The following is a 22414-nucleotide window of genomic DNA, read 5'->3' as shown; positions in this document are numbered from 1 at the left end:
AAACTGTAAACAATATAATAAATATGTAAATATGAAAAAGTATGAATTTGAATGAACTAGGCTCTACAATAGCTAAAATCATGCTACAATAATAAAATATTAATTAATCACAAGAAACTAACACATATCACCTTTAAAGATAGTATTACCTACCAAAAAATGTAAAATCTAAATCTAATATTTACCTAAAATATATAATTTAAAATATTCTTATGTTAAAACAATTTTATAAATATGTATTTCCAATAATACAACGTACTGTACAAAAACGCATATTTAAAGTTAAAAGATTAAAACCATGTAACCAAAACCCAATATTAAAAAATGTCTCACATCAGTTTTTTTTTGTTTTGAAACATTCTGCTGTTCTTGTTTCTGAGAAAAAGATAGTTTTATTTTTTTTTTAAATTGTAAAAATGCAAATCAAAGTTCTACAATTGATGTACAACAAACTAATTTGGTTTTACATACCCCAGATTGCTTTAATAATCTTCTTTCCGCATTGTTGCTAGAGGGCGTTGTAGATGGAGAAGACGTAGGGGTTGAACCCTTACTGTCACCTGCCTCTTCTAGTATGATCAACTGTAAAGAAAACCAGTTCTAATAACTATATGCTGTACTGTAGGTTAATATTTTACACATATTGATATTTTTGAATTAATGAATGTTGTCTTTTTGTATGGTTTCTTGATTTTTATTAGTTTTTATTTTTTTTATTTTTTAGTATTAGTAAGCGCCATAATAGTATTGCTGTTGTTAATTTTATTTAATTATATTTTAGTTAGTTTAATTATTAAAAAATAATTCATTTTCGCTTTTGGCTGCCATTGAATGAACCTTGCAAATCTCTTTCTACACTATCAAACTTTATGTGATGAAAAAATGTGATGTGTCAATATATAATGGACATGATGATGTCATATCACTACCCTATTTCAGTATACCATATATGGGCACATCACATTTTTTTCACATGTCACATAAAGTTTGATAGTGAGTGTAGACAGAGTTTAATATCAATAAAATACCTGTGATTGTCGAACAAACAATCCATGATTGGCGGAACAACTAAAATATTTCTTTCCACTGACAACTCCATTATTCTTTCCCTTCGGCTCACTTAGAACCACACCAATCCACTTTCCACTAAAATTCAAAAGAAAAAAATATTATTTAATTTAAATAGATTTCATACATTTTAAGCACATTGTGTAGGATATATGTCAATGCCAATACCTTTGTGTCATATATAATTCTTGTCATATAAGACATTATTATTATTATATCAAAATCTGTTTGGATTGGAGTTGGAGTTCACAATCACTTAACAAAATGAAAATGTTTGTTGTAATTATAGATAAGTTTTGTTATAATAAGTAGGTCCTCTTTCGGATATTAAAATGTATGCAAATCAACCAAAAGTATTGATTATGATTTGTACTTACGATGCAAAGCTGGTTACACCAATGAAGGCTATCTTTCCAACTAGTCCTTTTTCTTTAACCTCCACTTTCATACCAATTTTAACTGGCTTACTTTCACCAGCACTTGCCATTTTAATCTCTTTAATAGGCCTAGCCTAGACCTTTGGACAGAAAAATAATAAAATATTTCAAAAACATTTTTAAACATCAAATAACCCTAGCTAGGCCTAGGCCTACCTCTTGTGTTTTTTTCTTCTACATTAAAGATCAGATAATATATTTGCGCACAAAAAAGTAATCCTTTTTTAGACTCATTATGAATGTGAAGCGTAACATACCATTTTGGTAATATTCCTAAGTAACTTTTACGTCTAAGCCTAAGGGCCTACTACTACTACTACGACTACTAGTTAGGCCTCCACAAGACCCCCTTGGGCCCTAGCCTACATCTGTCTGATAGATAGCCTAGTAGTAGGCCTAGAGAGTGACATCGCACCACCCGTTCTAACTTATCATATTAATTAAAACATTACAAATGTTAAATCTATATAGGCCTAATAGCAAATAAAGTATTAAATTAGTCAGAATTACCTTTCTGGCAGAAACTTAATTTAATTATCGCCAAAACCAGCAAAATAAATGGCTAGGCTAGGGGTGGGCCTCCTAGAAATTGTTATCGTCTGGATTTTTGTCTTCTTTTTACACATTTAGCGGACCTCTTCTAACTTCACTACGTAATGATCGTGTAAGACCGCACAATACATTTGTTTAATTATATTGCAGTTTTTAAACGCTAGGTGGCGCGACGATTTCTCAGCCTCGCTATCAAAGTTTGGTCTTTTTTTAATAAGGCTATATCAATATTAATAGACGTAAACAAATGCCTTATTATTTTTTAATTATTTATTTATTAACTGTTTATAAACACTATAGAACGTTAAATATTCATCATAAATATAATTTGACAATAATCTCAGTTAGGTGTTCGTATGTTTCATAGGGTATATAATAAAATCATATCGATTTGTTTTTGTTATATATTAGGCCTATATACAATCTTGATTTTAGAAAGCCAATACAGCAGAATTACTAATAGTAATTCCTGATATTATAAGAATGAGGGTATTCAACATATGAATGGAAAGGTCGTTGACAAACACAGACATTGTAATAAGAGGCCTATAACAAATTGTTAAAGTTCTGCTTAAAAACACTTCTGCCTAGTATCTTAGACTAAAAGTATGGCAAATTCTGTGATAAACAGTTAATTGTGAAAACTTATTGTTTATTATGAATTAGAGCCTGATACACGCATCAGAATGTGAAATATATGTTTGAGATTGATAAATCAAATTAAGTTTCTAAAATTCTGATAAATAGTATAATCAATATTTATTAGCCATCATGTATAATATGAATATATTTTTATAATACAATATACAACCTAAAATAAAAATCCAAGCCCGAGGTGATTCGAGGGTTCAAACCAAAGTACCGGCCAACCTTTTCAAATTAGAGATCAGCAGTGAAAGTATGAAACTTTTAGCCTAGCTTGTGACGATTTTTGCAGAAAAAACAAACGCCTGTAAAAATCCTCACTACGGGTTTGAAATCGTCAGCACAAAAGAAATAAAATAAAGGTATTGTATAACAAACATGCTTGACAAGGCATAGTTCACCCCGTCATTTGAGTTTTTTAAATATGAAAAATGTTGTTGTACCATGATATCTAATCACATAGATAAAAAAAATCAATAATCATAATTATGACTAATATTATTATAAGTGATTCATGATTATAAATACAATCAGATTTTATAATATGCTGTGCTGACTAATTTTGAGATATTACGCATATTTACAAATTTCAAAAGATTTTAACATTTCTTAATATTTAGCTTAGTAGTTATATACAACGTGAAATAAAGATTTAAATTTGATATAAATAATTGTAGACTATTTATAGCAACAATCGAATATAGATTTGTTTGTATGTAAGGTATAGGCACTGTCAATACAATCGTTTTTCCTGGCAATTAAAGATTATGCAATGATTTCTACTTAAAAACACTTTCTGTGAACTATGCCAGCGCCGGATTCATCATATTCTTGTTTACTAATCCACATCTGTTGGAAAGTTGGCAGAGACCCAAGAACAGACCCCCCTATCCATACTGAATACTTGCGCTCAGGGGGTGCTATTATTTTCACCTTTATAGTAGGGGGTGCGAGTGACGTAATATCTTTTTTCAGACGATCCACAAATCCAGGATACATAGTAGAACCACCAGACATTACACAATTTTGATAAAGTTCTTTACGAATGTCAATGTCACATTTCTGTATGCTGTTATATATAGTTTGGTGGATTTCATGGTCAGGATGGAAGAGGGCTTCTGGACATCGGAATCGTTGGTTTCCGATTGTGATTATCTGACCATCGGGTAGTTCGTAACCCATAGATGGACAAGTTGCGGTCGTGGTCATCTCTTCTTCAAAATCAAGAGCGACATAACATAGCTTTTCCTTTATATCTCGAACTATTTCTTTTTCAGCTAAATAAAAAAGGAGTTATTTAGTAGGCCTATAGATAAAATAAGTATTATTTTATACGTGGTATGCCTATCATACCGGAAGAATAACATTTTTGTCAATTCGGAAAAAATATTTTCCTGTAGGCCTATGTATGTATCAGAAATTCCTTTTATATACACTGCAGAGATAATAACAAACATACATACAAAATACAAATCAATATAAAATCACATATAAAATATCAAAAAGTCTACGATCCAGGTGTTCTCTCCATGAGTTAGCGTTGGACAAATTTGTTATAGGTGACAATAGATTGTGGGACAAATGATTTATTGTAGCGTTTAGTACGGCTTCGAGGCAGACGGATACGAATATTAGATGGAAGAAAAATGTATTCCTTATGGAGGGTATGTATGTATATGCCTACCTGTGGTGGTAAATGAGTGACCTCTTTCTAAAAAAAGCCTTGCTAAATATTCAGTAAGGTCTCTTCCAGCCAGGTGCATTCGTTTAATGGCATGTGGAAGTGCGTATCCTTCATAGATTGGAACAGCATGGGAAACGCCGTCCCCTGAATCGAACACTATGCCGGTGGTTCTGCTATCAGCGAACAATGACAGGACAGCTTGTATGCTTACGTACATTGCAGGTACGTTGAATGTTTCAAACATTATCTAGAAATTACGAAAAATGCAAACAAATAAATGATAAGTTGGGCCTTACTTACGTGTGACCAGGGAGATTGACGTGCACACATAATGGAATCGTTCACATCCTTAATTGTACGTATCAACATGGATTAATGAGTATTCATTAATCCATGGTATCAATGGAACCGTTAGGAATGTACAACAGGGAAGAGTAAGATGATTAAAACAATTAAATATATAACCAACACAAGCATATAAACTTATGCTTACTCTATGTTGTCATTTAACGTCAGTGGCTATTTTCTAAGGAAGGAAACAACATTTTCACGTCGGGTTCTCCCTGCTAGCTAGCTGGATGTCGGCTACTGCTTTGCTTGGTACGCCTACTGAATGTTATATTAGTATACCAATTATAAGAATGGAATAATCTCACGCGCAAAATAATAGAGGAAATAACTTCCCTCAAAACAATTAGGCCTAAATTGAAACTTTGATTTGAAATCAATGTTTTGGTAGAAAAACTGTCCTATCAATAGTATACAATAATACCTGCGTCATTTTCTCTCGATTCGCTTTTGGGTTAAGTGGTGCTTCTGTCAGTAATATTGGGTGTTCTTCTGGCGCAACTAGAAGCTCATTGTAGAAACAATGGTGCCAAATCCTTTCCATGTCGTCCCAATTCGTTACAATGCCATTTTCTATTGGGTATTTTAGGGTAAGCATTCCTCGTTTAGATTGTGCTTCTTCGCCAATGAAAACGCTGCCTCCTCCGGTTATTGCCATCTTTAAAAAGATCACGTCATAATTTCGAACAAATAAAGCTTTCTTTAACAAAACCATCCAAAAGAGTGGGATCATGTTTCCTTAATGCCTTCCATATATCATCCATATGGTTCTGAACTTGGCAGTATATATAATATATATAATATAGTATTATTATATTTAACGATAACTGATAGAGCATAAGTTATAAACAAAGATATTGTCGATTATATTTAATTTAATTATGACGATCTTTAGCCTACCATACACACAAGACGTCTTTTCTCAACTATTCGCTATACTATTACCTGATGTCTAGTTCTTCCAACAAAAGCTGGGAAGACGACCCGTGGTTCTAAATCGACACCTGCAAACCCCGCCTTGCAAATACCTGAACCGTTGTCGATAACAATTGTTGCCTTTACGTCGTCGTTAATATTGGTGGAAATTGCTATCAAACATAAGAATATATACTCAATAACGTTATAATAGTATTTAGTTTTGTTTAATTGCTTGTGCGAATACTAACAAATAGGATACTGAAAAGGTACATGGGGTTGGGTTAAGGTGTGATTGTTGCCCGAAAAGATATAATATTATATTTAATTTTAGTTTAATTCAAGTACTTTAAGCCACTATGCACCTAAAGCCACTATAAATAATAAATAAAATAGCGTCAAAGAATATATTTCGACGTACCTTCTGGGTTGGTAACAGTGGGATGATCCATAGCTAGCTTATAATCTGCAAATATACAGTCTAAATGTATTTTAGCACAATGAACATTATTAAATTCACACCGAACTTTATACTTTGTTGTTTAAATGTATGTCTTTTGTTTTGTGATTCTCGGTACTGTATCTTTAACAAATACGTCATTAAGCAATTTTGTGATAATCATCACAATGTAAAATCTGTTTCATGGAAGTTATAAGTTTAAGATTGATAAGTCAAGTTCGGACAAATAGTTTTATAAATATTTATTATTTCTTTATCTAGCGATCAATAGCCTACGGGGTGGTTCGAGGGTTCAAACTAACCATTTTTTCATGTTTAAGTGACCTTTTCAAATTAGAGATCAGCAGTCAAAGTATTTTTTAAATAGCTGTTGTATCATAATGATATCATCCGCTCTATAATGTGTAACTTTGAAAACATGAATTACCAAATAATTACTATGATCGTTGTGTTTTGTAATTATGTGTCAGTATCCGTAATGTACTGTATACTGTAAATTAACGCTTATCATATATCAATGTGAAATAAACACTTTGATTTTATATAAATAAATGTAGGCATATCTATAACAACAATAATTTATTATAAGATATAGATTAAGATAAAAAGATTTCAAGAATATATTTTCGACGTACCTACCTTTTATGTTGAATTTCTTACTTAAAATCGTCAGTTATTAGTAGCTTAGGCCTAGCCTATGAATGTTATTTTATTGACCGAACATTTTTATATGTTTGAAAAGGACCAATTTTAGTTTTAAAGTGTACCCTTATCACCATTTCTTGGTATGGGTACTTTATAACAAAATATGACATTGTCCAGAAATGCTAATTTCGTCATAAAAATTAATTTAAGTATAAGAATATTGGGATACGTTTTGGTCACGTCAATTAGGGCATATGTGATACAAAATGATGCCAACTAAGTGATTGCCTATGATAGCGGGACAATTTTTAGGTTCACCACCAACAATCATGAGCTGGCCTAAATAGTACGTTACACAATAACAACACTCTAAGTAGTTCGATTATGAATTTCTCAGCGAACTTTTATAGTTTTTTAGGACTTATTCGTCCTCCACGACACTTTAGTACCAGTCAGATGTTTTTCATGAACAAAGTTCCCTCTTTCTATGAATTGTATAGAAATACATGTTATAAATTTATTTGTAGACTGGAAGATAGTACAAACAAACCAATTAAAACTGTCTATTTTGTATAGTTAGACATTTTCGAAGCTACATTTTAACTGTATGGACCTTCTCAGGGCTGATTTTTATTGATTTGTTTGTCTTTTTAATGACGATTGATGTGCTTTTGTTTTATTCTTTGTATTTGATATGGCTTGTACATTGCTGATATAAAGTTCAATTATTATTATATGCGAGTCATCACCCAATTCTGAGCTGTACTCTGTATAATCTTCAACAAATACGGCATGTTATGATAGGCAAATTCTGCAGTGATAAATAATGATAGTCAAATTCCAAAATTCAAACAAAAAATAGTTTCATCAATGTTTATTTATGCCATCATTGTATACGGATAGGCCTATCAGATATAATACTAGATTCGTTTGTATATACAGTATAGGCAATCTATCGGCCCAGTCTATATTGGCAATAACAATCTTTCTATTTCTATTTAAAAACACTTTCTGTGAACTATACCAGGGCCAGATTCATCATATTCCTGTTTACTAATCCACATCTGTTGGAAAGCTGACAGAGACGCTAAAATAGAACCCCCTATCCATGCAGAATACTTGCGTTCAGGGGCTGCTATTATTTCCACCTTCATACCGGCAGGTATCAATGACGTCATTTCCTTTTGCAGACGATCCGCGATTCCTGGAAACATAGTTGAACCACCAGACATTACACAGTTTTGATAGAGTTCTTCATGAATGTCACATTTCATTATGCTGTTATATATCGTTTGATGGATTCCACTATGTTCCATTCCGATGAGCGATGGTTGGAAGAGGACTTCGGGACATCGGAATCGTTCGTTTCCGATTGTGATTACCTGTCCATCGGGTAGTTCGTAACTTTTTTCAAGCGATGAACTTGTTGCGGCCTTGTTCATCTCTTCTTCAAAATCAAGAGCGACGTAACAGAGCTTTTCCTTTATATCTCGAACTACTTCTTTTTCAGCTAAATAAAGAAACAAGTATTTATTTAGTAGGCCCATGGATAAAAGTAGGCCTAACATACCGAAATAATAACATTGTGTTGTCAGTTCGGACAGAATTTTGCCTGTCAAAACTAAAAGTAAAGTATATGCCTACATGTGGTTTTAAATGAGTATCCTCTTTCAAAAAGAAGCATTGTTGCTAAATTTTCAGTAAGATCTCGTCCAGCCAAGTCCAATCGTTCAATAGCATGTGGAAGTGCGTTTCCCTCATAGATTGGAACAGCATGGGAAACATCGTCCCCTGAATCGAACACTATGCCGGTGACTCTGCCTGTAGCGTACAATGACAGGACAGCCTGTATGCTTACGTACATTGCAGGCACTTTGAATGTCTCAAACATTATCTAGAAATCAGGAATACGAAAACGAAAATTGACAGTTATATGCCGTGGTTCGCTTTTTGTGTCTGCTGATCATAAGTCATAATAATTAAATCGTAAACACTATAGGCCTACTAATAAAATAAAAACTTAGTTTCGGGGAGAAAAGAGGCGGGAATGGGAGTCAAATGTGACAAACATAAAAATAAATAATTTTTAAAAAGTCATCCCAACTAAACTAAAAAACCTACCTGCGTCATTTTCTCTCGATTCGCTTTTGGGTTAAGTGGTGCTTCTGTCAGTAGTATCTGATGTTCTTCTGGCGCAACTCGAAGCTCATTGTAGAAACAATGGTGCCAAATCTTTTCCATGTCGTCCCAATTTGTTACAATGCCACGATCTATTGGGTATTCCAGTGTACAAATTCCTATCTTATTCTTATGTTGTGCTTCATGTCCAAAAACTGTCGACTTAAATAAACACAAATTAATCAATCTTAGACACAGAAATTGTCCAGCAACGTTTAATTTCGAAACGTAGTTCATAACTAACACAGTTTATATTATTATATTGAATGATAGCCTAACTGATATAATTGGAAAAGATATATAGATGTACACAATTAATCAATGCCTACACGCTGTCGATTCAATTTAATCACGATTAGATCAGATCATTAGTAGGGGTTAAATCTTAGTGAATTATTCTGTGATACGATCTAAATATTAAATTACATATAACAAAATTGTTTTGCTATTATACCTGCTGTCCATACCAAGGCCTTCCAACTACAGCTGGGAACACGGCCCTAGGTGCATCAGCATCCGCAAAGCCTGCTTTACACACGCCTGAACCATTGTCGATAACAAGTGCCGGGACCCCTTCATCGTGATTAGTGGTAGACATTGTAATAATATGTTACCGTTTGTTATTCAGTCAATTACTTAACACACCGTTCTGTTCCTAATAAAAAGAGCTTATGCGAAATCAATCAAGATCTTTGCCGTTCTAAGTAAAATAAGATATCAAAAGTGAAATGTTGTTGTATAAAAAAAGTTAACATAATTTAATTTCAGTAGAAATAATATAAGGTCGCTGTTTTGTCTAAATCTTTGAGGCACTGTAAATTGATGCAAAGACATGAGAAAGGCAGATTAAGATGTCAAGAATATATTTTCGACGTACCTACCGTTTATGTTGAATTTCTTTACAACAAAATCTTCAGTTATTGTTGTGCACTCTGGATTATGAATGTTATTTTATTTACAGAAAATTTATTTTTATATGTTTGATAATTTTTTTTTATCACAATTTCAAAATATGATATGATTATTTGTCAATTGATCAAAATGATGCCAACTAAGGAATTGCCTGATAGCGGGACAATTTTTAGATACAGCACCAACAACCCTAGGATGGCCTTTTAGAAACCTTAGAGGTTCACTGATCCAGGTATTTAAAATCCTGAAAGGAATTGATAAGTCGGAACCTTTTTATATGTCAACAGTTTTTTATACTAGGGATCATTCTTTAAATTAACAAAGCCGCGAGTTAAAACTAAGTGGGAAACCAATACTTTTAGAACACGGGTAATTAAGGATTAGAATGCTTTAACGAATGTTGTAGAGTCGAAGTCAGTAAACCAATTTAAGTCAAACCTGCAAGAACGTTGGAAAAATCACCATCAGAAGTTTCAGCCATAAATGTTAGAGACTAACTTTCAGAGGGGCGAATAAGCAATGTTTGCTTTAGCCTCAACATCATGGTAAATCAAGGTAAATTAATACGTTACGGTACACATTATATTAGAAACATTCAGACACTGTAGCTACTTCGATTACGAATTTCTCACAGCGAACTTTTATAGTTTTCAGGAAACTTCTTGGTCTTCCAGTTGTTGTTAATTGTTTGTCTTTTAAATAATGTGCTTTTATTTTATTCTTTGTATTTTATATGGCTTGTACATTGCTGAAATACAGTTCAATTATTATTATATGCGAGTCCTTATCATCCAATTCTGAGCTGTACTCTGTATAAACTTCAAAAAATACTATCTATATAGATACAGTGATAATCATCACATGATAACATAGTCAAATTCCAAAATTTAAACAAATAGTTTCAACAATGCTTCTTGTTTCTTTATTTATCCATCATTGTATACGGATATATTTTATGATAACAGAATGATATACAACCTAAATGAACAATATAAGTCCGAGGTGATTGATGGGTTAAAACAAACCCAATTTTTTTCATTTACTACCGGCCAACTTTTCAAATTAGAGAGCGGCAGTGGAAAGTATGAAATAGGTCTAACTTTTAGCCTTGCTTGTGACGATTTTTGCGGAAAAAATCTCCCGGTAAACATCCTCGCCACGGGCTTGAATTCGTCAGCAAAAAATTATTAAAATAAAAGTATTAATAAAAGTAAAATAAACATGCTTGAAAGGCAACGAATCCAATGCATAGTTCACCCCGTCATTTGAGTTTAACCGTTTACGTTTTAATAGAAAAAGTGTTGTTGTATCATGATATTTAATCACATAGATACAAAATTAATAATCATAATTATGACTAATATTATTAAGTGATTTATGATTATAAATACAATCAGATTTTATAATATAAATCATGCTATTATAGTGCTAACCAATTTTTAGGTATTACGCATATTTACACATTTAAAAAGATTTTAATGTTTTTTGTCAATTTCTGAATATTTAGTTTAGTTATATACAATGTCAATTAAAGATTTAAATTTGATATAAATAAATGTAGGCCTATCTAAAGCAACAATAATTTCTGATCAGATATAGATTCGTTTGTATTTACAGTAGGCCTATAGGCAGTCTATAAAATCATTTTTCCTAGCAATTAAATATGCCTGAATTCAACCTAAAAACACTTTCTGTGAACTATACCAGGGCCAGATTCATCGTATTCCTGTTTGCTAATCCACATCTGTTGGAATGTTGACAGAGAGGCTAGAATAGACCCCCCTATCCATACCGAATACTTGCGTTCAGGGGCTGCTATTATTTTCACCTTCATACCGGCAGGTATCAATGACGTCATTTCTTTCTGCAGACGATCCGCGATTCCTGGAAACATAGTAGAACCACCAGACATTACACAGTTTTGATAGAGTTCTCTACGAATGTCAACGTCACATTTCATTATGCTGTTGAATATCGTTTCATGGATTCCACTATGTTCCATTCCGATGAGCGATGGTTGGAAGAGGACTTCGGGACATCGGAATCGTTCGTTTCCGATTGTGATTACCTGTCCGTCGGGCAGTTCGTAACTTTTTTCTAGCGATGAACTTGTTGCGGCCTTGTTCATCTCTTCTTCAAAATCAGGAGCGGTGTAACAGAGCTTTTCTTTTATATCTCGAACAATTTCTCTTTCAGCTAAAAGAAAATACAAATGTAGAAATTTAATAGTATAGGCTATTAGCATACACGGCAACCAAAATAAAATCTTCATTTTTTTTCAAAACCGGACGTATTAATAACCATTTGCCTATTGTTACAAATTATTTACCTGTGGTGGTAAGTGAGTATCCTCTTTCGGAAAGAATTCTTGTTAAATGTTCAGTAAGGTCTCGTCCAGCCAGGTCCAATCGTTCAATAGCGTGTGGAAGTGAATATCCCTCGTAGATTGGCACAACATGGGAGACACCGTCCCCTGAATCGAACACTATGCCGGTGGTTCTGCCTGCAGCGTACAATGACAGGACAGCCTGTATGTTTACGTACATTGCAGGCATATTGAATGTTTCAAACATTATCTAAAAATTCGAAAAATTAATACAAAATATAGTTAGATTCGTGTTCAACGCGTTGCATAAATAAAGGAACCATTTAGTACCGTATGTATTATAGAAAAACACCAATGAAACAATTAAAATAATATAATTATAACTTATTTTTTACTTTAATGGTTAACGTTATTTTGGATTTGATAAGTAATAAAACCATACAGATATTTATATCGCTATAATAAAATACAATAAATATACCTATTATTAGAATGGAATAATCTCATGCGCAAAATCATAGAGGGCGGAAGAAAGTTATATTTAGCAGAGCCATATAATATATGGCTCTGATTTTTAGTATTGAGTTGAGTACAAACATTTTTGTTTCCAAAATGTTTGTTTTAGAGTAGAAAAGCAGAACAAGTAACACATAAGTGGTTACATTTTAGGTTAATAATATTATAGATTATTACAGCCCTGTTAAATTGCATAAAATCTTACCTGCGTCATTTTCTCTCGGTTAGATTTTGGGTTAAGTGGTGCTTCTGTCAATAATATTGGGTGTTCTTCTGGCGCAACTCGAAGCTCATTGTAGAAACAATGGTGCCATATCTTTTCCATGTCGTCCCAATTCGTTACAATGCCATGTTCTATTGGGTATTTTAGGGTAAGCATTCCACGTTTAGATTGCGCTTCGTCGCCGATATAACTGTCTTTTTGGCCCATCCCTATCATCATTGACTTTTTTTTAACAAAAACAAAAAAATCGTTAGTAGACAACTCAATCGTTCAATGTTTCTAAACATATCAATTCAAAGACTATGGTTTTCATAAAACGTATTTTCTATGTATTACCTGATGTCTAGGCCTTCCAACTACAGCTGGGAACACGGCCCTAGGTGCATCATCACCCGCAAAACCTGCTTTACACATGCCTGAACCATTGTCGATCACAAGTGCTGTCAAATCTTCGTCGTAATTATTAGTCGACATTGTTGCTATAAGAAGTTTCTAATATTATTACGTAATAATGCTGAAAAGGAAAACAATTGCTTGTTAATTTTGTTCTACGTAAAATAATTAAAAACAGAAAGATCAACATGTTATCTATGTATTTGCCTTGCTAATTTAATATAATTTTAGTATCATGTCATGAATTAACGAATTAAAGTTTTTTTTGTATTAAAACATTATTACATAAAATATTTATATGCACAAATGTTTTTTTTTATCAAACTGAAGTTTATTTTAATTTTGTTATGTTGTCAGAAGTTGGGCAACATTATTCACGACATCACACTTCGGTGTCAATCAAGGACTTATGCATGTTGGATATAAACTACTTCAAATATTATAAAACATTTAATTGTGACCTAAGATTGTATTAGGCCGTCATACAAAAATATTCGAAGATTAAAGACAAATTAAGCTGTATATTGACGTCTTACCTTTTGTGTTGAATTAACTTGGAATGAATATACAAAACTATATTCGATGTAAATATCTTTAAAATCTTCGGTACTGTTAAAGCTTAACGTCTAACTTCTCTGTATAGGTAGCTCAGTCTCTTATGAAAATTATTGGATTCTCATCGATATTTATACCATTTAGTTTGAAATGTTTGCCCTTATTTGGAAATGAATATAATGGTATAATACATACATTATCATTTTAGCAGCAACAAATATTGGCGAATGGGGTTGGTCACACATTGACAGTACCACGCCATATAAGGTATCCTGGTATCTTACAGCAGACCTTTGGTTTGCCCATTCTAATCAATAATACCTGGCTGATTCAATAGCTACCATAAATGGAAGCGTCATTGCCATATTTGGAATACCGCATAATGTTTATTCATTATATATCATGTTTATCTAAAATGAGTCACCTGTTTGAACAATTGGTGATTATCATATTTAATATTAAATCATGAACAATCGTTACCAACTTATGTTTTATTTTAATCATAAGAAAACAATGATGATACGATTAGTAAAAAGACAATAGGCCAGGCCTATGGAGTGAAGGGGAATATAGGCATATTATGAAATTAAATATATGATAAAGATAATAAAGACTCATAACAAACAACTAACTCATTCAATTCTGAATTAGTTATGAACAGCCTGTCGTAGGCCTATACGGTACTGTAATTTTACTTATAGATGTAGACGTCTATTTATTCCAAAATTTACCAATAGGCCTAATACAGATAGGCCTACAAAGTAAAACATTATCTGGGTCACAGGCATAAAACATATGTTTTATTATCTGAGTGTGTATTATATATTTCAAATAATAACAATGGATATTATGTATATTATAATTCACTAAACTTGAATCATATCTATATTGATTTGCTATTCATCATATTCATACGGTGATTACATCATTTCTATTTTTAAATTCTTTGCAATAATTAATACAACCCTTGATTGAATGACCAAATAAAGTAATATTTTTGTGATGAAATTGAAAGTTATTGGAAAGCATTTCATAATTTCGAATGAGAAAGGGCTTATTTTTATTAATTTTATAATAAATAAATATTAGCTATATTGTTTAAGACGGTGGTCAGGTGGTGTTACGTCACGTGACATCATGCCTGTGTTGTTTTGATATTTGTTTTGTTGGGAACCCTGGATTTTTGATGCATATACTTTCCCTTTTGTAGCAACGATGAGTGAAAGTTATTACGGTGGAATTGAAGGGTACTGTTTATTTATATTCATATAAATATACTATTATTAAATATTTACAGAACGGATTTGAAGGTTCCCTGTCCTCTATCTTGGCCTAGCTAGCTAGGCTAGGCCTACTAGTACTAGAACTTGAACTACTAGCCTAGCCTAGTACTACTACTACTAAGCCGCCGAGGCCTGGCCTGGGTAGGTAGTAGAAAGTACCACGGAACCGCACCACTCTGGATGGGAACTCATTATTTTGTTAATACATGGGGAATTTTACTGGGCCTAGCCCTCCGTCCTCTTTTCTGTTTTTTTTTTCAACTTGTGCTGAAATTTTTATGAAAATAGTACAAATTGACTAAATTATTATCATATAATAATTAACAATTGAATACATTTTCTTTCAGAGGGGCTACTCATTCGACGATAGTGATTCTGAAGCAGGATGGATCTGTTGCTGCATTAGTAGAAGGACCTGGAACCAATCCATGGGTAAAAAAATTCTGTCTACATGTGTTAAATGTTATACATCAAATTGCAAGCTTTGATTTAATTTAATTTTCACTTGATTTTTGGAAGATGTGACCCATTGAATTATATGCAGAAATTAGATGAAATGTTTGAAATTGGAACCCCAACCAATGGTTGCCTAAGCTAAACTTTAAATTTGATACAATTATGATTTCTGTGATTTTCGCATACGCAGTACTATATTAGTATTACATGGACCAGGGAAGGATGAAATACATGCATGGACCTATTTTTTAAGGTGCATGATACAGAAAACCATATCAGATTATTTTTGAGTTTCTTTATTAAGTAATCAAGGTCAATTAAAATACTGTACATAAATATCAAAATTATTATAAGCAATTATTAAACAATACAACTTATCTTTGTCATGATACGTTTTGTATTATGCTAGAATGCAATAAAGTATGTTTAACTTTGCAAAACAAAATGTTAATATTGTTATTATAATACACCATAATAATTTCTTTCATTCATAGCTACTTGGAATAGATCAGTGTTTGATAAATATTGCAGTTCTTGTGAAGGACGCCAAGAAACAAGCCAATATTGACGATGATACAAAACTGAAATCATTGGTAAGTTTCAGAAGTTTTCATTTGATGTGTAAATATTTAGAAGAAGTTTGTACATGAAATACAATAGAGCAACGAAATATATGGCAGGTTTGCTCCATCGATGATTATTGAAAATGATTTCAATGTTGGTATTTTTCAGGGTATGTCTTTAAGTGGTGGTGAGCAGAAAGAGATACAGATAAAGATAATATCTGGAATGCAGAGCAAATACCCAAACACCAGCGATAACTACCATGTATGCACTGATACATATGGTGCCATAGAGACTGCATCATCATCAGGTATGTGGAGAGGGGTCATGTCTGAAAGTGTTCTTGTTATTGATTTGGGGACTGAATTGAATATGCCTGTAATTTAAAGCTCCATTCCCTACGTTTTTTAGATCTAATTTAAGATCACAAACTATATTTAATGTAAAAAGAATACTATATGGTCCTATTGCGATAACTTTTTTCGTCTTTAAACGGTTAAAAATGTGAAAAATAAATCGATTCTAATAATTATAGCGGCCCGCTATAAATCCCAAAATGCATTGCGCGCGGATTGATATTTTTGTTTTTCACCTGTAATTCGCCCACTTTTCGATTGATCGTGAAGCCAAAACAAATGGAAGACTCCTAACTTTTCAGCGAAAATACCGGGTTTTCCCCAATTTGTATCAACGGAGTCTGGCAAAAATAGAAAGACAATTAATGCAGCAACTATACAACGTCAGGCTAGGTATATAGCTAGCGTACGATGTTCGTACGTTATCGATGTTTACCAGCTAGGCCTACAAAACTAAGCCTAGCTAGGCTAGGCCTAAGACCGTCCACGAGAGGTCGATCGCCGCGAGCTACTTAGGTAGTGCATTGTTTCTCACTTTTTATCATAATTTACCATAAAACGTACATTTAAGACAAGGAATGACATGGTTTAATGTTTTTAAAGTGATATATATGTATTATTTTCCAAAAAACGTCCAAAATTGCAGGGAAGGGGTCTGTTGAACCCACAAATGTAAAAACGCCCACAAATGTGAAAACAACCACAAATGTGAAAACGCATCACCCACAAATGTGAAAACAACCACAAATGTGAAAACGCATCACCCACAAATGTGAAAACAACCACAAATGTGAAAACGCATCAACCACAAATGTAATAAACAGCGCCCACAAATGTGAAAACGATCATCGCCCACAAATGTGATAACGCCCACAAATGTAAAAAAAAATGAGAATTTTTCGGCCACAAATGTAAAAAAAAAAAATCAGATGAAATTTAATGCTAGACTCAAACAATTTTGATCGAGGTACAGTACTACATTATATCATGATTGTATTGAGTTGTTTCAATAATTGTTTGTTCACGATATGTCTGTTAGGGTCGTGGTTAACACGTTGGATTATTATAATTTGCTGCTCATGCGCGCGATATTTGCACGTTAACTCGTTTGTTTAATGAACGTAATAGTTCAAGACGATATTTGTTATTTGCTGCGCGCGTGCACGATACTTCAAGGTCAAGGCCATGTTATATCATTGTTGCTTCTACTGTGTGGTTGTTGGCTTACTATTATGTACGTATAGTTATAAGTCGATGTTCGATATTTTTTTTTTGCGCGCACACGATACAACAAGGTCAAGGTTAAATTGCTACTTGTATGTAGTGTGTGGTTATTAACTCGTTGGCTTACTGTTATGACTTCTAATGCTCATACAATTAGTGTTATAGGCATCTCAAATCAAGTGTAAGCCTACTATTAGTAGATAACATTATTTAATCGCATTGCAACTCCTCCTTAAATATTTTGTTAGGTAATTCATGAAGCCAGTTTGTTCCTCATTAACAATACCGTTATACCTTGTACGTTGACTTATTTACTTATAATTATATTATACATAAAAATTGTCGAATATACGTTTGATAGTAAATCAGTTAAATTGTAATGCATTCAATAGGTAATATTATTCTCCGTATATCTTTATAATTATCCGCTAAAAATAGATATACAAATTAAACAATAAGCATCAGATTAAACCACGAATGTAAATAGTAGTAGGCCTATAGTAGGAAGTTTTGTCCATTAGTATAATTGTTATAGATTTCATAGTATGTTTTATAGAATACATGTTCGTGACAAGTTTGATACTATCGTATCGTGTATTATGTTTGGTTGGATATTGGTGTTACGGTATTATTCTATGTTACAATTTGTTTATCGCTCTAAAATAAAGAAATATTCTTTTATTAGTTGTTCTTGCTCTAGCTCTTGTATTATTATCTTGTGGTTATAGTTTTGTAAAAAAATTGAACATTAGGAACTACTGCAATAACTGAACGACGAGTATAGCATTGATCTTGTAGTATCGTGTACACCGAGCATCGACTTGGAGCTATAATACGTACATAATACTAATATAGTAAGCCCAACTGCACTTCAAGCAGCAATGATATATGACCTTGTAGTATCGTGTACGCGCCCAAAAACATCGAATCGAGCATCGACTTGGAACTATACGTACATAACAGTAAGCCAACGAGTTAATAACCACACACTACATACAAGTAGCAATTTAACCTTGACCTTGTTGTATCGTGTGCGCGGAAAAAAAAAATATCGAACATCGACTTATAACTATACGTACATAATAATAAGCCAACAACCACACAGTAGAAGCAACAATGATATAACATGGCCTTGACCTTGAAGTATCGTGCACGCGCGCAGCAAATAACAAATATCGTCTTGAACTATTACGTTCATTAAACAAACGAGTTAACGTGCAAATATCGCGCGCACGAGCAGCAAATGATAATAATCCAACGTGTTAACGACGACCCTAACAGACGTATCGTGAACAAACAACTCAATACAATCATGATATAATGTTTGTCTGAATCTAGCATTAAATTTGATCTGATTTTTTTACATTTGTGGGCGAAAAAGTCTCTCTTGTTTTTACATTTGTGGGCGTTATCACATTTGTGGGCGATGATCGTTTTCACATTTGTGGGCGCTGTTTTCACATTTGTGGTTGATGCGTTTTCACATTTGTGGTTGTTTTCACATTTGTGGGCGTTTTCACATTTGTGGGTTCAACAGGGTCTTTAAAGCAAAAAATAGTCAAATTGACTGCCAACCAATGGGTTCATGGTTGGCTTGACCATTTATTTTGTCATTTTATATGAGAAAACATTTTTTTATAGTTTTTTTTTACTGAAGGGATTAACTTGTTTTAATTAATCTTCATTTTTCATGTTTTTGGGGGACAATAACTCTTTAATGCTAGTTTTAAGTGTACACAATATTTTTGTTTTGTTTTTTCATACTGACATACCACAGATATTGCAATAAATTAGAAAGAATTTTTTAATTCACGAAAAGTATGGTTTTGCGAGTTGAGTATTGGTTGAATTATTGCTTTATTTAGGTGGGCTTGTATTGATAGCTGGTACTGGATCCAACTGTCAACTCATCAACCCAGATGGGAAGGTGTCTGGGTGTGGTGGTTGGGGTCATATGCTTGGTGACGAAGGATCAGGTTAGTGTTGCTTTAAACTTTATGTGACAAAAAAGTGTGATGTACTCAAATATGGTAGTGATATCCTTAAATATTGTAGTGATATGACATCATCAAGTCCATATATCGACACATCTCAACACATCTCTTGTCAACGGATTTCAGCTTGATTTGTTCATATATGTATTATATTTGTAACAATACATTTCATATGAACTTTTTTTGTTGCAGCATTTCAAGTAAGCATGCTGGGTGTCAAGACCGTAATCGACGCAGAAGACAATTTAAGAGATCCTCCTTATGACATTTCATATGTAAAGAAGCTAATGCAAGAATTTTATAATGTAAGTATATTGTTTGAAGGTTTGATGATTACTGCCTCTCCGCTGTCTGCCGACATTTCCGCTTGGGCTGCTCCGTATATCTCTTTTACCAGTTTCTTCCAATCTGATCTTTCATTGGCTAGTTGTTTAAGTTGTTTGGTGTCTTTCTTGGTTTTCAATTGTCCGGAATACTTGATGTTTTTGTTCTGCTTATAATGACATCTTTATTTGTTTATATTTAATAAATGTGATATATGATATGATATAAGGGTGAGTAGGTCATTGCTGGGAGTTATTGGTAGGGTAGTTCTCGGTCTTCCTCGAAATTTTATATTGGTAGTGTTGCTGAAATAATAGCTTATTGCTGTGTTAGCTGGTGTACATGGGTCTTGTCTGAGTATGTGACCTAATAGTCTCCATCTTGCATCGACTATTTCTGACGAAATTGGTTTTGTTCATTGGTTGAAGGTTTGCATTGCGAAATCAAATGTTGATACACAGTACACCACGTATATATAAGTTTCAAAGTATATTGATCGAAACGTTGAGAACTCAACAGTTCTTTTAAGAATAATAATACGTGGTGTACTGCAAACGTTATATTAACATAATGCAAGTACTTATAAGTATATTCCTATCATTTTCCAATTTTTTGTATTCATACTTTTAATTTAATCTTTTTATTTTCAGATAAGCAACCGATTTGCAATTCTTTCTCATGTATATAGTGATTTTGAAAAACCTAAATTTTCTGAATTTTGTAAAGTTTTAGCAGAAGGTAAGTTAGACAGGTGTATTTATTTTTAACATTTATAATTTCCATGAATAGTACTATGTCTATACACTACTGTACTTCTATATTAATCTTTGTAACCATATGTTTTTTTGGCAGGAGCAAGAAAAGAAAAAGATCCACTATGTTGTTGGATATTTAATGAAACTGGAAAGAACCTTGGAAACCATATAAGAGCTGTGTCTTCAAAAATGGACAAGGTAAATATTATAGCAATACTAACTTTAACCTGTAGTTAAGTGTGGACGTTGGATTACAGATCGCGAGATCATGGTTCAAATCCAACTCTCTCCGCATTGCTTCCATCGTTTACTGACATTTGCCTCTCTCCACCCAGGTATATAAAATGGATACCGGTTAGATCAAGACACATTATTATTATGGGAGTATGTTTCCATACGTGTTTGATCCAAAAAAATACCGCACATTGAGAGTTTGCTTATATGCACCATATAAGAATGAACTATTATTATTATTTTTAATACATTTTGCAATAAATTCTTTTTCATATTCAAGACCTTATTAAATCAACCCAGTGGATTACAAGTAACATGTGTTGGATCAGTTTGGAAAAGTTGGGATCTGTTAAAAGATGGTAAGTTCAATTTTATTCCTTTCAATGAAACATTAAAATGGAGCACTAATAAAAGACATCAACTATTGGCAAGTGTCCAACAAGAGTTATTCAATTCCTTTTAAAGCTTAGACCTCATGAATAGTATTTAAAATGAAGTTGAACTCAACATGAATATAATTATGCTTTTTGCAGGGTTTCTGGAAGGCATAAAGCCTAGACCTGAAGGCGATGTGGAAATAAAAAAGCTCAAGTTGATACAATTAAACAAGTCACCAGCCTTTGGGGCAGCTAGTCTTGGAGCCAGGAAAGCTGGTCTTACTTTAACCCTGGACTATGAGGCTAATTATGAGGTGTTTTTTTCTACATGATGAATGATGACTTTCAACACTGTATTTTAATACAGTGTTTAAAAGATTAAGAGGCTATAGGAAGTAAAAAGCTGTCAGTACTTAATAATGACTTTGTTTTTATGATTTATGATACCAGTGTCGGGTCCAAACCATACATTTTTTTTGGATGGCTGCATATATTTAAATATGAAAGTTTGTAGATTGAGAATATAACATAATATAAAAAAACTTTATAACAATTTATTTCATAAAGTGTAGAGTAGGTGTATTCTGATTATATAATTAATGGTAAATTAAAAGATGTGTTGACCACTACTTGTAACATTTACTGTATATTGATATAGCATTTTGCCTAAGTATAAAACTCTGTCTACACTATCAAACTGGTTCGACAAAAAAAAAGAAGTGTGATGTGCTCAAATATGGTAGCGGTATGACATCAGCATGTAAAGTTTGATAAGTGTAGACAGAGCTATAGGTCATCTCAAGGTGCTAGGTGGACTGGATGATGCATGTTTAAATACATGCTCCTTTAAGCTCTTGTCATATCCATGCAATCAGTGTCGGCGCTCTCTCATAAACAGGAGTAACAGGTGTTTCATAATTATTTAAGTGCAATTATTCAGGTACAACTTGTAGTGCCTTGTCTGTGTATTCATAAACAATTGTGCTTCAT

The 22414-nt window shown here is 33.0% G+C and overlaps 5 protein-coding genes across 9 annotated transcripts in view; 1 reads left to right on the top strand and 4 right to left on the bottom strand.

Moving 5' to 3' along the window:
• LOC140046390 (dynactin subunit 1-like) overlaps window positions 1-2125 on the bottom strand; it is a 41081-nt gene extending 38956 nt beyond the window's left edge. For all 5 annotated transcript variants that reach the window (XM_072091026.1, XM_072091029.1, XM_072091027.1 and 2 more), the window contains exons 1-4: window positions 2016-2125; window positions 1446-1585; window positions 1029-1146; window positions 472-582 (exon numbers count right to left, since the gene is read on the bottom strand). In XM_072091026.1, the coding sequence (XP_071947127.1) occupies window positions 472-582; window positions 1029-1146; window positions 1446-1555 (339 nt within the window). In that variant the 5' untranslated portion in view covers window positions 1556-1585; window positions 2016-2125. The remainder of the gene's footprint in view (window positions 1-471; window positions 583-1028; window positions 1147-1445; window positions 1586-2015) is intronic.
• A 1360-nt stretch (window positions 2126-3485) lies between these two features.
• Window positions 3486-5392, bottom strand: LOC140047922 (actin-3, muscle-specific-like). Its single transcript, XM_072092952.1, has 3 exons — window positions 5159-5392; window positions 4387-4633; window positions 3486-3979 (listed from the first exon to the last, which is right to left on the bottom strand). Exons 1-3 carry the CDS (start codon window positions 5390-5392, stop codon window positions 3486-3488), a joined length of 975 nt encoding a protein of 324 aa, XP_071949053.1.
• A 2332-nt stretch (window positions 5393-7724) lies between these two features.
• LOC140047920 (actin, cytoplasmic-like) lies at window positions 7725-9073 on the bottom strand. The gene is made up of 3 exons (XM_072092951.1): window positions 8876-9073; window positions 8399-8648; window positions 7725-8264 (listed from the first exon to the last, which is right to left on the bottom strand). Exons 1-3 carry the CDS (start codon window positions 8993-8995, stop codon window positions 7753-7755), a joined length of 882 nt encoding a protein of 293 aa, XP_071949052.1. The 5' UTR covers window positions 8996-9073; the 3' UTR covers window positions 7725-7752.
• Window positions 9074-10921: 1848 nt separating this feature from the next.
• Window positions 10922-13954, bottom strand: LOC140046387 (actin). The gene is made up of 5 exons (XM_072091024.1): window positions 13839-13954; window positions 13246-13423; window positions 12892-13131; window positions 12174-12420; window positions 10922-12040 (listed from the first exon to the last, which is right to left on the bottom strand). The coding sequence occupies exons 2-5, from the start codon at window positions 13381-13383 to the stop codon at window positions 11523-11525; spliced, it is 1143 nt and encodes a 380-aa protein (XP_071947125.1). The 5' UTR covers window positions 13384-13423; window positions 13839-13954; the 3' UTR covers window positions 10922-11522.
• Window positions 13955-14972: 1018 nt separating this feature from the next.
• LOC140046388 (N-acetyl-D-glucosamine kinase-like) lies at window positions 14973-22045 on the top strand. Its single transcript, XM_072091025.1, has 10 exons — window positions 14973-15104; window positions 15488-15572; window positions 16091-16189; window positions 16329-16470; window positions 19606-19716; window positions 19927-20039; window positions 20709-20796; window positions 20911-21011; window positions 21328-21406; window positions 21581-22045. Exons 1-10 carry the CDS (start codon window positions 15073-15075, stop codon window positions 21754-21756), a joined length of 1026 nt encoding a protein of 341 aa, XP_071947126.1. The 5' UTR covers window positions 14973-15072; the 3' UTR covers window positions 21757-22045.
• Window positions 22046-22414: the final 369 nt, after the last annotated feature.

This window comes from Antedon mediterranea, chromosome 4 (genome assembly GCF_964355755.1).
Source record: "Antedon mediterranea chromosome 4, ecAntMedi1.1, whole genome shotgun sequence".
NCBI lineage: Eukaryota > Metazoa > Echinodermata > Crinoidea > Comatulida > Antedonidae > Antedon > Antedon mediterranea.
The sequence above is the reverse complement of the archived record's forward strand: the minus strand, read 5'-3'. Positions and strand labels throughout refer to the sequence as shown.

What these genes read in the sequence shown, in the direction of transcription:
- LOC140047922 (XM_072092952.1), bottom strand. Translation starts at nt 5,392, where the DNA reads ATGGCAATAACCGGAGGAGGCAGCGTTTTCATTGGCGAAGAAGCACAA. An exon ending in ATCGAGAGAAAATGACGCAG is followed by an intron (nt 4,634 to 5,158) that starts GTATTATTGTAT and finishes CGTAATTTCTAG; the next exon opens with ATAATGTTTGAAACATTCAA. An exon ending in TCACTCATTTACCACCACAG is followed by an intron (nt 3,980 to 4,386) that starts GTAGGCATATAC and finishes TTTTTTATTTAG; the next exon opens with CTGAAAAAGAAATAGTTCGA.
- LOC140047920 (XM_072092951.1), bottom strand. Translation starts at nt 8,995, where the DNA reads ATGGAAAAGATTTGGCACCATTGTTTCTACAATGAGCTTCGAGTTGCG. An exon ending in ATCGAGAGAAAATGACGCAG is followed by an intron (nt 8,649 to 8,875) that starts GTAGGTTTTTTA and finishes CCTGATTTCTAG; the next exon opens with ATAATGTTTGAGACATTCAA. An exon ending in ATACTCATTTAAAACCACAT is followed by an intron (nt 8,265 to 8,398) that starts GTAGGCATATAC and finishes TTCTTTATTTAG; the next exon opens with CTGAAAAAGAAGTAGTTCGA.
- LOC140046387 (XM_072091024.1), bottom strand. Translation starts at nt 13,383, where the DNA reads ATGTCGACTAATAATTACGACGAAGATTTGACAGCACTTGTGATCGAC. An exon ending in ACCGAGAGAAAATGACGCAG is followed by an intron (nt 12,421 to 12,891) that starts GTAAGATTTTAT and finishes TCGAATTTTTAG; the next exon opens with ATAATGTTTGAAACATTCAA. An exon ending in ATACTCACTTACCACCACAG is followed by an intron (nt 12,041 to 12,173) that starts GTAAATAATTTG and finishes ATTTTCTTTTAG; the next exon opens with CTGAAAGAGAAATTGTTCGA.
- LOC140046388 (XM_072091025.1), top strand. Translation starts at nt 15,073, where the DNA reads ATGAGTGAAAGTTATTACGGTGGAATTGAAGG. An exon ending in GACCTGGAACCAATCCATGG is followed by an intron (nt 15,573 to 16,090) that starts GTAAAAAAATTC and finishes TTTCATTCATAG; the next exon opens with CTACTTGGAATAGATCAGTG. An exon ending in AGAGACTGCATCATCATCAG is followed by an intron (nt 16,471 to 19,605) that starts GTATGTGGAGAG and finishes TGCTTTATTTAG; the next exon opens with GTGGGCTTGTATTGATAGCT.